Genomic DNA, 15,384 nt, shown 5'->3' on the forward strand with positions numbered 1-15,384 from the left:
TTGGACCCGTTCAATTTTGTCAATATCTTTTTGTAGGTGAGGTCTCCAGAACTGAACACAGTATTCCAAATGTGGTCTCACCATCATTCTATATAGTGGGATCATAATCTCCCTCTTCCTGCTTGTTATACCTCTAGCTATGCAGCCAAGCATCCTACTTGCTTTCCCTACTGCCTGACTGCACTGTTCACCCATTTTGAGACTGTCAGAAATCACTACCCCTAAATCCTTTTCTTTTGAAGTATTTGCCAACACTGAACTGCCAATACAATACTCAGATTGAGGATTCCTTTTCCCCAAGTGCATTATTTTACATTTGGAAACATTAAACTGCAGTTTCCATTGCTTAGACCATTTATCTAGTAAAGCTAAATCATTTACCATATTACAGACGCCTCCAGGAATATCAACCCTATTGCACACTTTAGAGTCATCGGCAAATAGGCAAACCTTCCCTACCAAACCTTCCCCTATGTCACTCACAAATATATTAAAAAGAATAGGACCCAGAACAGATCCTTGTGGCACACCGCTTGTAACCTGACTCTGCTCAGAATACTCGCCATTAACAATAACTCTCTGATGTCTACGCTTCAGCCAGCTGCAAATCCATTGAACTATCCAGGGATTAAGTCCAATCTTCACTAATTTATCTATCAGCTCTTTATGTGGAACCGTATCAAAGGCTTTGCTGAAGTCCAGGTAGGCAATATCCACGGCACCACCTTCATCCAACACCTTTGTGACATAGTCAAAGAAATCAATGAGATTAGTCTGACATGATTTGCCTTCAGTAAAGCCATGCTGATTTGGGTCTAATAAGTTATTGTTTTTTAAGTGCTGATTTATCCTCTTTTTGAGTAGAGTCTCCATCATTTTAACTACAACTGATGTCAAGCTAACTGGCCTGTAGTTACCAGCTTCTTCTCTACTGCCCTTCTTGTAAATAGGCACAACACTGGCCATTCTCCAATCCTCAGGAACTTCTCCTGTTAACAAGGATTGGTTAAACAAATCAGTCAGGGGGGTAGCAATGACAGATCTGAGTTCTTTAAGAACTCTGGGGTGGATGCCATCTGGACCCATTGCCTTATTTATCTTTAATCGTTCAAGTTCTTCTAAGACATCGGCTTCTAAGATCACTGGAGCTGAATCCGTACAGCTGGAAGCAATGCTATATCCCTCTATAGTATTATTTTGTAAGGTGTCTTTTGAGAAAACTGAACAGAAGTAGCTATTGAAATGGTCAGCGATCTCCTTATTCCCATTAATGCATGTATTATTCCCGGTACTAAGCTTCGTGATGCCGCAGTTTTTCTTCTTCTTATCATTAATATATCTGAAGAAGGTTTTATCCCCCTTCTTTACAGATTTGGCAATTTCTTCCTCTTTTGAGGCTTTAGCAGCATATATTATCTGTTTCGCCTCCTTCTGTCTCATTTTATATACCTCCCTATCAGCTATACTTCCAGACTCTTTATACCTCTTATAGGCAGCCTTTTTTTCATTGACTATAGCCCTTACATCATTGCTAAACCATAGCGGTTTCTTCTTCCTTTTACCTTTAGTTATTTGTCTTACATACAGTCCAGTGGCTTTTAAGATGGCCTTTTTTAATACAGTCCACTGGATGCTCGCTCCTGCCATTTTATCCCTCCCCTTTAATTCATTATCTAAATATTCTCCCATTGCATTAAAATTTGTTTTTCTGAAATCCAATACTTTGGTTGCATTATAGGATTGCTCACAATGAGTTTTTACATCAAACCACAAACATAGATGGTCACTGCAACCTAAATTTTCTCCCACCTTGACATCTGAAACCCAATTCCCATTCGTAAAAACTAAATCTAGAATATTCTCCCCTCTAGTTGGTGTCTTAACCAGCTGTGCCAGAGCTGCTCCTGTAAAGGCCTCTACTATATTCTTACTTTTGCATGTAAGGGCACTGGGGATATTCCAGTCAACATCAGGCATGTTGAAATCACCCATAACCACAATATCTCCCTTTACTGCCATTTGGGTAATTTCATCCACCATCTTGTTGTCATATTCCTCGGATTGCCCTGGAGGCCTATAGATCACCCCAATTCTAATGACAGAACCTTCTTTATTTTGCATGCAAATCCAGAGAGTCTCTAGATCTTGACACGTATTTTGAATTAGTGTTGTTTTTAGACTTTCTTTAATATAAATGGCTACTCCACCTCCCCTTCTCTCTATTCTATCCTTCCTATACAGTGTATATCCTGGTATGGATATTTCCCATTCATTAGAATCCTTAAACCATGTCTCAGTTATGGCAACCAGGTCCAAATTATCTCTAGATATTATGGCCATTAATTCACAGAGCTTGTTGCTCAAGCTTTGAGCATTTGTGCACATTACCCGAAGAACATTATTTTCGTTATTAGTTTGCCCCTTATCATCAACAACTACATCTATATTATTTGCAGCTCCCTTTTCATAAGCTTCCAAAAACTGCTTTATCCTCATTGGTCGGGGACAGAAATCACCCACATCAGTTACATCTCTGTCCCCTTTATCTAGTTTAAATGCCTGTCCAAAAAAGTTCTGAATTCCTCACCAAGCATCTGGGTACCTCTGTATGATGGATGATGGATGCAAACCATCCCTCTTAAACAACTCCCTATTAGACCACCTACTGACATCATGACTTACATAGCCAAAACCTTCAGCTTTACACCACTGCCTTAACCACACATTAGACTCAGATTTACTTTTCCTCCACCGCTTCTCTAGACGTCTTTTCTGGCGTTTCAACACCCGGAGTTCCTCGGTAAACCAAGGAGCTCTCCCGGGTCTAGTGCCACAGAGAGGTCGCAACGGCGCAATCCAGTCAAGAGCCCCCGTCGCAGCGAGGGACTCTGCCGAACTGTGTATGAGTGAATCTGGTAAAACCCCAAGCGCTCTCTGAAAGCCCTCTGGGTCCATCAGGTGTCTGGGGCAGAATCACCTAGTCAGTTCCACCTTCCTGCAGGGGAGGATTGGAGCCTTGAAGTTAAGCCGCGGCAAATGGTCTGACCATGACAAAGGCAAAATATCTAAGCCCCTTAGTCTCAGACCCCTTGTGAGTTGGACCCTGAACTACTTGGGTCAGGTCCATGACTGTCATGGTGGCCATGAACTCCTGCGCTAACCCAGAGGATTCACCGAGCGACGGCAGATTCAAGTCCCCCAGGACAATAAGTCAGGGGAACTCCACTGCCATGAGGAGAGCCTTGTTCTGGCATTGAGCAGCAGCAGCCTGAGTCCAGGGTCCGGATTACACTCATCACCAGAGCCCCGGGCTGAGTCCATGAGGCCGGAACAAGGGATCGCTTTCAAGCAGCGTTCCCTGGTTCCCCGCAAATGAACTGCCGCATGGTTCCCGCCATATCTGCGTCTCCCCAGCAGCACAGGAATATACTGGCCCTCTGCCACTCCAGATATAGGGTCTCCCAACCCTCCTGCCTCTATACTGCCAGGTAGGCTGACCTCTCCATTCATAAAAATACATTCATTCATACCATACATATCTTCCATCCAATTCCAGTCATCCATCCTTAACCACAACGCCCAGGTTACTTAAAAGCAATAATAAAAATAAAAATCCAAGAATAAAAAATACGAGAATATAGGTAGAAATTTGAATAAATATGCTAAAAACCAATTAAGAAAATGCAATAATGCATCAGTTCGAGTCAGCTTAGTATATGTTTTGTTTCCATTATAAAAATTGATGCAGACATTTTGATTTTTTTTTTTTTGCTTTTTCTAACAAAAAACTGCCATTGCTTAAATTACATTTGGGGGGAAGGGAGGATATTTGGTTTCCATGACTGACAGGTCTGTTTTCAAATTAGACTGATACTAGCAATTAGGACATCCATTTCCAGGATCTTGAGGGCTGAAAAGATTTGGGCAATTGATGTGGAGTGATTATTTACCAATTTTGCAAAAGTCTATGTCTTAATGTCACTAGTGCCTCATTCTGGGTGGCTCACAATGGTTTCTAAGTTGCACTAGCTAACCTCGCGTAACAGTTTGTGATCAATAATTTGTTTATTTGTTTGTTTAGCCACCGCTCTCTGAGGACTCGGTGGTGGGGGGATATGTACTTTAATATTGCCCTGTGAAATTCTGTTTTACCATATTCAGGAAAAGGCATCATTATTATTACACAGTAAATACGGTTTCCCTTTGAACAGCATTTCCTTTCATATCTCCCTAGAATTTGACATAGATATGCTGGAATTTATTACTACAGATGTCATCACATTAGATAAACAAAGCTGCAGGCACTGTTTTAAGATCAGATGATAACATGCTAAAGCTGAACAATTTATGTGGATTTTAGAGGACTTTCTCCCTTCAAGAAAAGTCTCCTCGTAAAGCTCTAATCTAGTATTCCGGTAAATTTCATTGTGTTCTTCTGGAAAATGCGTTGGCCATTTTGCTTCTGTGCAAGTCTAAAACAGAACAAAGTTTTGCCTGTGACAGTTTTGCGCTAGAATCCCAATACATCAAATAGGATTGTTTGTAGGTCGGCTTGGATCTGAGTAGACCCATTTCTAAATTTTGTTTGTTTGTTTGTTTATAGTAGAGCCACCCATTTTATGTCGAACCGTGGGCCGCTCCAATCAATTGAATTTCCTGACTGATACATGGCCTTTTTTGTTGTTTATCTTACTGCTGTCATAAGAAATAAAATGCAACTTGGCCGTCCTCCTCGACCCACAGCTCACATTAGAGAACCATCTTTCAGCTGTGGCGAGGGGGGCATTTGCCCAGGTTCGCCTGGTGCACCAGTTGCGGCCCTATTTGGACCGGGACTCACTGCTCACAGTCACTCATGCCCTCATCACCTTGAGGCTCGACTACTGTAACGCTCTCTACATGGGGCTACCTTTGAAGAGTGTTCGGAAACTTCAGATCATGCAGAATGCGGCTGCGAGAGCAATCATGGGCTTTCCTAAATATGCCCATGTTACTCCAACACTCCGCAGTCTGCATTGGTTGCTGATCAGTTTCCGGTCACAATTCAAAGTGTTGGTCATTACCTATAAAGCCCTTCATGGCACCGGACCAGGGTATTTACGAGACCGCCTTCTGCCGCACGAATCCCAGCGACCAGTTAGGTCCCATAGAGTTGGTCTCCTCCGGGTCCCGTCAACTAAACAATGTCCTTTGGCGGGACGCAGGCGAAGAGCTTTCTCTTTGGCCGCTCCGACCCTCTGGAACCAACTCCCTCCAGAGATTAGAACTGCCCCCACCCTCCTTGCCTTTCGTAAAATCCTTAAAACCCACCTCTGCCGTCAAGCGTGGGGGAACTGAAACATCTCCCCCTGCCTATGTAGTTTTTTGTGTATGATATGACTGTATGTATGTTTTTATATATTGGGGTTTCTTGTTTTTAGACTTTTTAAATGTATTATTGTTATTTTACATTCTAACTATTAGATTTGTCATTATATATTGTTTTTATCATTGCTGTAAGCCGCCCCGAGTCTATGGAGAGGGGCGGCATACAAATCAAATAATAATAATAATATATGGTTTAAAGTCTGCAGTTATATATGGAAGATAGAAGATAGGAAGTCTTTATAGTCCAACCCCCTATTGAAGCACTAGGGATAATATGCTCTAGGACTAAGGAGGATATACTGTAATAGCAGTTTTCCGGTATTTGAGGGGCTGTCACAGAAGAGTAGACCTACTCTCTGAAGCACCTGAGAACAGAACAATAAATAACAGGTGGAAGATCATTAAAGAAGGATCCAGCTTAGAAGTGAAGAGAAATTTCATGACAGTGAATACTTTCCATCTTCTGCCAGCAGTAAAAAGCCCTTCCCTTTTGGCTCTGAACTCATATACGTTTTCCCACTCCGGCTTTAAACACAATTCACACGACATATTAATGCAAATTGTACATTCTGATTAAATGCATTATATTCCTTTAAAACAACAGTGGGTTTCACTTGCCTGATGAAAAGTTTTCCTTTCCGAGCTTGTGGTGCATAAAAATTGAGTGCAACATGTGAACAATAGCTGTTGCGTTTGTCACAGTTTTGACTCCCATAGATTTCTTCTTCAAAAGTTGGCAGTCCATAGTGAACCATTATGATTGCCTATAAAACTCCCTTGTTTTGCTTCCTTGAAGCTATCTGACTCTAAATTACCTTAATTTTACATGCACATTTTTTTAAATATATGGATCAGTGCTTTGCAACTATAAGAATTGGAGTTGGAGGAAGCTTTTCTTTCTAGGGGTCATCACAGGGGATCCGTTATCAAAATAAAGGATTGCTTCCTGTTTTTGCTGGCCGATCTGATCAGGGCCTGAAGTTTATTGGAAACTTCAAGTTGCATAATGAGCATGGAATCCAAGTCATGCATTCTTTTTAGTTGAGAGTGATTACATTAACTGTTTTGCATACATCCCCAAATAATTCAAAGCAAGTTATTCTTCAAAAAGCAAACAAGGTCCAAGAAAATTTCTTCCTCAGGCATGGAAATGACCCTCAACCACTGGCAAGTCTGTTACTGCCATTGTGTGAGCAAGCAAACTAAGTTGTCTTGAGCTGTATGCAGTTTATCACAATGTAAGGAGTGGTTTTTGCCAGTTCTGTGTTTCAGGACATGTATCTTTAAACTGATAACTGTGATTATGGGTTCTGGAGCACAAGGTTAGAACACTGGGCTGACGATCGCCAGGTTTGCATTCAAGAGTTATTGCTACCGCATGGCAGAGTGAGCTTCATTTGCTGCCGACCTAGCTATTTGAAAGTGGGTGACCATGAGTAGCCAAAAGGATACAACATTGGTGTACAACTTCATGGGGAGACAAAAGGAGCCTCCATCTGGGTGTTATCCGGGCAACAATGATAACACCAGCAAATCCTTCCCCTATGGAAACTCTTGGGTGCTTCTGACATGGGAATATTATTATATGAAGGCTCTATCCATTTTCTAAGAGACAGTGTAACTGATAAAAATATGCAGTAGAACCGAGCAAAATGTCAGAGCAGTAGTTTGAGAGTATAAGGTGCACCCCTAAAAGAGGGTAGAAATGTTATACACAGAATACAGTCATTTTTGGCCTCCCAAAGCCCCACACTGCATCCAATTTTTGCAAAAAATTGGTGTATAGAGGGTTTAGGCGGCCTGCAGAGTGTTCCTGGGGGCTGGGGGAAGGCAAAAATACATCCATTTTTGCAAAAAAAAAAAAAAAAAAACCAACCCAGGTGCAAAACAGGGTGTTTTTGTCTCCCTCCAGCCCCCAGGAGCACTCTGCAGATTACCCAGACCTTCTGTACCACCCAGTTTTGCAAAAAAAAAAAAAAAAAAGGAATAAAAACTGTCAGTTTTTTCCCCAAAACAGGCTTTTTTGTCCTCCCCCAGCCCCCAAGATAACCCTGTAGACTTCCCAGACCCTCTGCATGTCCTGGTTTTCACAAAAATGGGTGAAAATGGGTCCGTTTTTGTAAAAAAACAAGGTTCACGGAGGGTTTAGAAGGGATGCAGAGTGCTCCTGGGGGCTGGGGAAGGCAAAAACGCCCCTGTTTTTGCAAAAAATAGATCACACAGAGGGTTTGGGAGGCTTGCAGAGTACTTCTGGAGTCTGGGGAGGACAAAAACCTTTTTTCCTTTGAAATCTTGGTGTGTCTTATACACTGGTGAGTAAAAAAAAATCCCGATATATAAAATTATGGTAGGCATGCAGGCAGATATTGCAAATAGCCATTTTGCTTCTTGGAAAAAACAACAACATTTTTTAGGCTTATTCTGTAAATGAGCAATTAAAGAACAAAAATTTGAGACCTGAGTTATTAGGTCAGAGACAGGAAAGAAAGTGTTCATAGAATAGACATGTACTTATTTCTGCATATATACATGTGCCTTTGTTCATGTCAGAATGAGTTCACTATAATCTACAGATTCAAAAGAAGGCAAAGCATAAATAGACTTGCAGTAAAGCTTTCTTTAAAGAAAATACTAGATATTACATTGGAATAGGTATGTATAGGGCTATACTGCATTTTATAAGAGAGCAGAAATGATTTGTACACATTTCATTTTTTCTGAAGAATAGGTTAACAAATTCCCTTTTAGAGAACGGTTTGACTTGAACAAAATGTTTGCAGTGATCCAATGAATTTCGAATGGAGCATACTTGTTGTGGCCCGCCAGCAGCCCGCGCAGCTGGTAGCTGATTCCAACAGTGAAGAGTGTGATGTGATACTTCAGCGGCCTGTGCAGCTGGATAGTGAGGAGGTTGGAGAGGACGGTGCCAGAGGCGGAGATTCAGCCAAGGCCTTCAGAACCTCTAGAAGCTCCCATCAGTAGTGAAGTAGAAGAGAAGCCTATTCTCAAAGCACAGACATGCAGAGCTGCCCATAAGGCAGGAATGGTTCCTCTGGATGATGTCTCCTTGGGGCTAATTGACCACTCCCCAAGCTTATTTAAGGGATGATGACGAAGGGTCTAATTTGCAGGAAACAACTTCATTCATATTCCTTCAGGTCTTGAGTCCAGAAACATCTGATTGGCTCTTGTTTTCTCTCTTGGCATTTTCCCTGCAAATTGCTTCTAGGCATTTTGCCAACCACTATAAGATTGCTGTTATCTACAAGACAGTTTCCTCAGAATTGAGTTATTATTTCATGGACTCGTGTTGGCTCTTAATGAAGTTGTATTAACAGCCGGTGTTCAGAAAAGACTGCTTTAAATTGTGTGTTTGACAGCTACTAAGAAAGTTCATTTGTAGTCCTTAATTAGTAAACTAAGATTTGTACAGACTTTAGGTGTGCTGTGTTCTTTGTAGTCCATAGCTGGGGTACAACAATACTTAAAATTAGATCCTTTGTTACTGGCCGGTGAAGAGGCAGAGGTTGATTATCTTTGTCTACTTCTATGAAGATAGAAATCCTACTGGATTCAGTGACATTTTCTCCCAATTAAAGATATAGTTCTGTTGTGGTTGGCTCTGGCCCAGCTCCTGCCCCAGGGAATGGGGAGGTGGATGCAGGGGAAACTTCAACATGTCACAGGCTTGTGTTATTGCAGACAGAATCAGTTCAGAGTTTAGTTTCCTCAGACGAAGAAGAAGGTGGGAGTGACTCGGCAGAGGAGGGCTTGGCACACAGCCAAGGCAGTCAATCGTCCTTATCTTCTATTGCTTCAGATGATGACATTTTGGACCCACACAAGCGCAGAATTATGCGTAGAAGAAACCAAGTAAGAACATATTACAGAAAATAAGGGAGGCCACCTGTGTTTGGGTGGGGCTACAGTAATTAGGGCTGCTGCTATAAATAGCAGCATGTGGGTTTGGCCATTGTGGAAGAATATCTGTTCGCAGTTGTCAGGAATCTTGAGTGCTGGACTTTGTTGCTTTTTCACACCTTTGAAAGCAAAGCAGAGCAACGTGCGTGTGTGTGTGTGTGTGTGTGTGTGTGTGACTTTGTTGGAAGAAGAAGGGGTGTGAAGTTTCTCCACAGCTGCTGGCTAAGTACTTAATGATTGCTTAAGGGAAATTGTACAGACTACCTGGTTGTTTTGGGAAGAGTGTTCTTTGCAATACAAAAAGAGTGCTTTGTTTATTTTGACTTTTGTGATAAAGAACATTGTTCTGAATTTTCAAACGTGTGTGTGTCTGAAATTTGTACCCTTGAATTTTCGGGAGGCTCCTATCAGAGAGCCTGGCAGCACATAGTTCTAAGGATAGAATTCATAGGATTGATAAAGTACACATTAGCTAATTTTAGAGGAATTATGCTGGGTAGAAAAGGGAGAGCTACTCCAGTTCTCCATATTGTGTATTTCATGTAAAGTTTTCTCTCCCATATCTTGTTCAAGTCTCTTTTTTTCCTTGCCTTTTTAGATTCTCCGCAGCATCCTGCTCTTCCCTACAATAGAACGCATGGCACAATCCCCACAAGGCAAGTTCATGACTCCCCTGCTCTGCTGGCTCCGTTACATTCTGTACATGCCTATATATTTGTTCACCCTTTTGCCAGAAAGTGTCAAAAGCTTCTTGGTCCACTTTGCACTGGATCAGCAAAAACTGAATGACGAGACTGTGGTAGCAACATCAGTGGACATGCTTAACATGGATTGTATTGGTGAGTAGGACCAGCACATGAGACTTGCCCTTTCTTCTAAATTATCTAACATGCATTTTTTAAATTGATTAGTCCTCATAAAAGGCAGCTATCATTAAAAAAAAAATATTCAGTAACAGTTTGGGGAAAATATATTTAAACGTTTGAGTGGTAACAGTAAGTTTGGCCGTTGGGTTTCCAGCAATATGGCTTAAGTCAAAATAAAAATGCCTTCCCCCTCCCAACAAAAATGGATAGGTGCAAAAAAAAATATTTATTTATTCAACTTGTTTATACCATCAAGTGTCCACCCTGTCCTAATGTTCCCTCTTATCAGTACCCATCTTATGTGACCGGGAGTCACTGCTCACAGTCACTCATGCCCTCATCACCTCGAGGCTCGACTACTGTAACGCTCTCTACATGGGGCTACCTTTGAAAAGTGTTCTGAAACTTCAGATCGGCCAGAATGCATCTGCGAGAGCAATCATGGGCTTTCCCAATATGCCCATGTTACACCAACACTCCGCAGTCTGCATTGATTGCCGATCAGTTTCCGGTCACAATTCAGAGTGTTGGTTATGACCTATAAAGCCCTTCATGGCACCGGACCAGGGTATCTACGAGACCGCCTTCTGCTGCACGAATCCCAGCGACCAGTTAGGTCCCACAGAGTGGGTCTTCTCCAGGTCCCATCAACTAAACAATGCCGCTTGGCAGGACCCAGGGGAAGAGCCTTCTCTGTGGCGGCCCCAGCCCTCTGGAACCAATTCCCCCCAGAGATTAGAATTGCCCCCACCCTCCTTGCCTTTCGTAAGCTACTTAAAACCCACCTCTGTCGCCAGGCATGGGGGAATTGAGATACTCTTTCCCCCTAGGCCTTTACAATTTTATGCATGGTATGTCTGTATGTATGTTTGTTTTTAATATTAATGGGTTTTTAATCATTTTTATTATTGGATTATTATTGTACGCTGTCTTATTATTGCTGTTAGCCGCCCCAAGTCTCCGGAGAGGGGCGGCATACAAATCCAATAAATAAATAAATAAATAAATATGTGCATAAACAATGTTATATCTATGTATATTACCAATATGTACTTGACAAACAAAGAAATAAATTGTATGTATGTATGTATGTATGTATGTATGTATGTGTGTATGTGTGTATGTGTGTATGTGTGTATGTATATGTATTGCTGTGGGCTAAATTGGAAGGTTACTCTCCAACAGTTGTCTGTGCTTACGGTAGTACTTATTGCTATATTGCTGCCAAAACTCCCTATCCTTATTGGACAAGAGGGAGCAATGACTAGGTTTAAAAAAACAGTAGAATGGCAGTGCCAAAAAGCACCTTTTTTTCAATTCTTGTGGTTAAAAACCTCTTCTGAATCGGAGCCTTCCATCATTGACAGGAAATTAATCAGAACTGCAACTCAGAACATTTGCAAAAGCAAGCAAACATCTCCAGACACAGGGTTTTTTAAAAAAATGTATTCCATGTTTCCTTAATAGTGCTTGTTTTCTCTTTCTGTTTTAAAATGTTAAACCTTTTTGCTCCCTTTTTTAATAACTTTAGAAACAATCCCTTCTCTGCTATATTTCAGAGGTACACTTCCTGAAAATTTATTGTGCTGTTCCCACTATTTTGAAGTGGAAAGATATGATAATTGAGTGGTAAGCCTTAAAATAATACTTAACTGCAACCATCTCCTTCAAAAGAAAAGCCCAGGAAAAAAAATTAGGGATATCCCATTCCAACCCATTGTGTAATGCAGCTATGACTAAATTGCATCTTTGACAAAAAAAATGGAAATTTAACAAGGAGCCATCTAACCTAGAACAGTGAAAACAATTACCGTAATTATTGGAACTCTTTCCCTCCAAATATTGTAGTTGCTCTACAGTCATTTGGACAGCCACTTGTCCAAAATGATAAAGTGTCTCCTGCTTGAGCAGGGAGTTGGACTAGAACACAGATCTTCAAACTTGGCAACTTTAAGCTATGCTATGCTGGCTGGAGAATTCTGGAAGTTGAAATCCACAAGTCTTAAAGTTGCCACGTTTGAGGACCTCTGAACTAGTAGATCTCCAAGGTCACTTCCAACTCTGTTAATTCTGCTATTCATCTCAGTGCCTTTTGAAGGCACCTCAGTGCCTTCAAATAATTCATTACAAATAAGTTCTTTATACCCATAGAAATCCCCAACATTTCAGTGAACAATATAGCTAATTGTATATATCAGTTTAGCCCACTACAGAATAGAGATCCTGGGCAGACTGTGCATGGATAAAACCTGTGACGGACGAGAAATATTGGGAACATAATGGAGGCAAAACAGGTTTGTTCCATGTCAATTTGATAGGTGAAAAAGTGGGAGGCTTTCCATCTTGCACTCCATACCTCATTCCTTTGGACAATATGGTATCATTTTTCTAAGGGTTATAATTTTGAAATTTAGCAGGGTAAGACTATCATATCAGAATATCTCTGGGGCCGCCTTCTGCCGCATGAATCCCAGCGACCAGTTAGGTTTCACAGAGTTGGCCTTCTCCGGGTCCCGTCAACTAAACAATGTTGTCTGGCGGGACCCAGGAGAAGAGCCTTCTCTGTGGCGGCCCCGACCCTTTGGAACCAACTCCCCCCAGTTATCAGAGTTGCCCCCACCCTCCTTGCCTTTCATAAGCTCCTTAAAACCCACCTCTGTCGTCAGGCATGGGGGAATTGAGACTTTCCCTTCCCCCTAGGCTTATAAAATTTATGCATGGTATGTCTGTATGTATGATTGGTTTCTTAAATTGGGGTTTTTAAATTAACTTAAATATTAGATTTGTTTACATTGCATTATTATTGTTGTTAGCCACCCCGAGTCTATGGAGAGGGGCGGCATACAAATCTGATAAATAAATAAAATAAATAAATAAATAAATACCGTATTTGTTCTTTCACAGCTAAATAGGCCATTGCCAGACTCCTGTCTGGAAGGAAGCACAGAAAACATTGATCATGCAATGATCAGAGAATGAGCTCTTGGGGATTTGATCCTCTGACAACTCCCCATGTTCTTCATGTAATTAAACCCTTTTGGAATGACTGGTTTTGTTTGGCCGGACTTTACTAGCAGCCTTTAAATAAAATTAAATATTCGTCGATTTCGATGAGTCCCCTTCCTTGGAAATGAATCATTGTGGTTGGCTGAGTTGAAAGGAAATGCCCGCAAACATTAAGACTGTGAGAGTAAAGGGGTTTTATATAGTAACAAACTCCTAGGCTTCCTGTATAGGTAAGTAATCTAGGAAGTGGCATGTCCTGTACCATCTGCTTCATATTAGCAGTAACTGACAATATCTTGGTCAGCAATCGTAACTATTCTTACTTGGATTTACCAATCTGTGAGTGTGCAGTGAAATAAATTTGGAACAAACATTATATCCATTTGCCCTTCAATAACCCATTAGGTATGGTTCAGAAATGTTCAGCAAATGAATTTATTCCCTCTCTCCAGGAGGTTTGTGTTAAGCAACTCACTAAAAGTGTGTGTGTGAGTGTGTATGTGTTACCTTTGGCATTTGTTTCTGTCTCATTGCTATAATTGCAATAAAATCCATGATGAGAAGAGAAGGTAAATGTTTCCTTTAAAATGATGTGTTTCCTAGCACAAACTAACCTGCCAGGGACTCATTACCACGTCCGGACCTTACTCACAACAATATGTTTTCTCTCCTCTAAAAAGGAAATGAGATTTAGAAAACCTAATTATAACAAGACTAAGTGCCCAGCCCGCCTTCCATCAAACTCAAAAAGTAAAACACCATTTAGAAGGAGTGTGGCCTCAAGCAAAGTCTTGGTTATGTTGTTGTTAATGGGAGAATTTCAGCAGAATAAAACATAAGCTTCAAGGTACATAGGAAGTTTCAGCAATCAGGAAAGAAAGCATGGTGGTCAACAATATACCATTCAATATTTAGCTAAAAGATCTTAAAATGACAATGGATATCACGGTTACATGTTTCATTCATAGCCATGTAGTTTTGATGGCCAGGTAGCGTTATTTCATAATTTTTTTCCAGTACTTTTTCTTTTACCCTGGCATCTCTTGGTACAGTGATATCAATAAAGTACTCTTCAGCCCTCGACAACCGTGAACACAACCGTGTTGTGTTCCAAATGACAATCTGTCTATATTCGAAAGCCCCACAATATCTTCACCATCTCATTTTCGTTAACTTTTCCCACTTTCTGTTCCCATGATTTTACGGATACAGGTATGTCGTATTTTTTACATAATGACCAATGAACTAAATAAGCAACTTGGTCATGTCTAGCTTTGTAATCAGTTTGTGCGATTTTGCTGCACTCACATATAAAGTGTGAAATAGTTTCGACTTTGTTGCAAAGTCGGCAGTTTGGATTGTCAGTGGATTTTTGTATCTTTGCTTTCATGGCAATAGTTTGTAGTGCTTGTTTTTGAGCAGCGTGTATCAAACCTTCCCTTTCTTTCTTGATTTATTAATTTAATTTATATGCCGCCCAATTTCTAAAGGACTCTGATGGTTCCCATCTTAACCCATGCTCATGTAAGGTTGTCATCACATTTTCCTTCAATATTTCTCAAGTATTGTCCATTCAGAGCTTTGGTTTTTCATCTATTTTATCTGTTTTTCCTTATATTCTGCCTTTGTTTTTAAGTTTTCTGTTTTGTACTTTGGGTCATATAATCATTCAAACTTAATTTTTCTTCTACAGCTTTAATGTATTTGAAATAAAGCCCTCTGAGTCCTATTTTTCTTGGCAGGTACAACCTATCAATATCACTTTGTGGATGTAAAGTGTGGTACATATTTATTTATGTATTTATTAGAGTTGAAAGGAACCTTGCAGGTCATCAAGTCCAACCCCCTTCTTAAGCAGGAAATCCTACAGCACCCCAGCCAAATGACAGTCCAGTCTCCTCTTGAAAATGTCCAAAATTAGGGAGTTCACCATCTCCGCTGGCAGGCTGTTCCACTAGTTGATCGCTCTGATGGTCAGGAAGTTCTTCCTTATTTCTAGGTTGAATCTCTCCTTGGTCAGCTTCCAACCATTGTTCCTCGTCTGGCCCTCTGGTGTCCTGGAAAACAGTGTGACCGCCTCCTCTCTGTGGCAACCCCTCAAGTCCCTGTAGATTGCTATCATGTCCCCCCTGGCGCTTCTTTTCTCTAGGCTATCTATGCCCAGTTCCAGCAATCTCTCTTCATAAATTTTAGTTACTAGTCCCCTAATCATTTTGGTTGCTCT

At 41.0% G+C, this 15,384-nt stretch overlaps 1 protein-coding gene across 3 annotated transcripts in view; it reads left to right on the forward strand.

Annotated features, from left to right (window-relative positions):
* LDAH (lipid droplet associated hydrolase) overlaps positions 1–15,384 on the forward strand; it is a 111,680-nt gene that overhangs the window by 61,405 nt on the left and 34,891 nt on the right. For all 3 annotated transcript variants that reach the window (XR_011557375.1, XM_070732805.1, XM_070732804.1), the window contains exon 5: positions 9,887–10,127. Coding sequence is in view for 2 of the 3 variants with exons in the window: in XM_070732805.1 (XP_070588906.1) it covers positions 9,887–10,127 (241 nt within the window). In the remaining variant the exon portion in view is untranslated. The remainder of the gene's footprint in view (positions 1–9,886; positions 10,128–15,384) is intronic.

The sequence above is a fragment of the Erythrolamprus reginae genome, chromosome 1 (genome assembly GCF_031021105.1).
Source record: "Erythrolamprus reginae isolate rEryReg1 chromosome 1, rEryReg1.hap1, whole genome shotgun sequence".
Classification (NCBI taxonomy): Eukaryota; Metazoa; Chordata; class Lepidosauria; order Squamata; family Dipsadidae; genus Erythrolamprus; species Erythrolamprus reginae.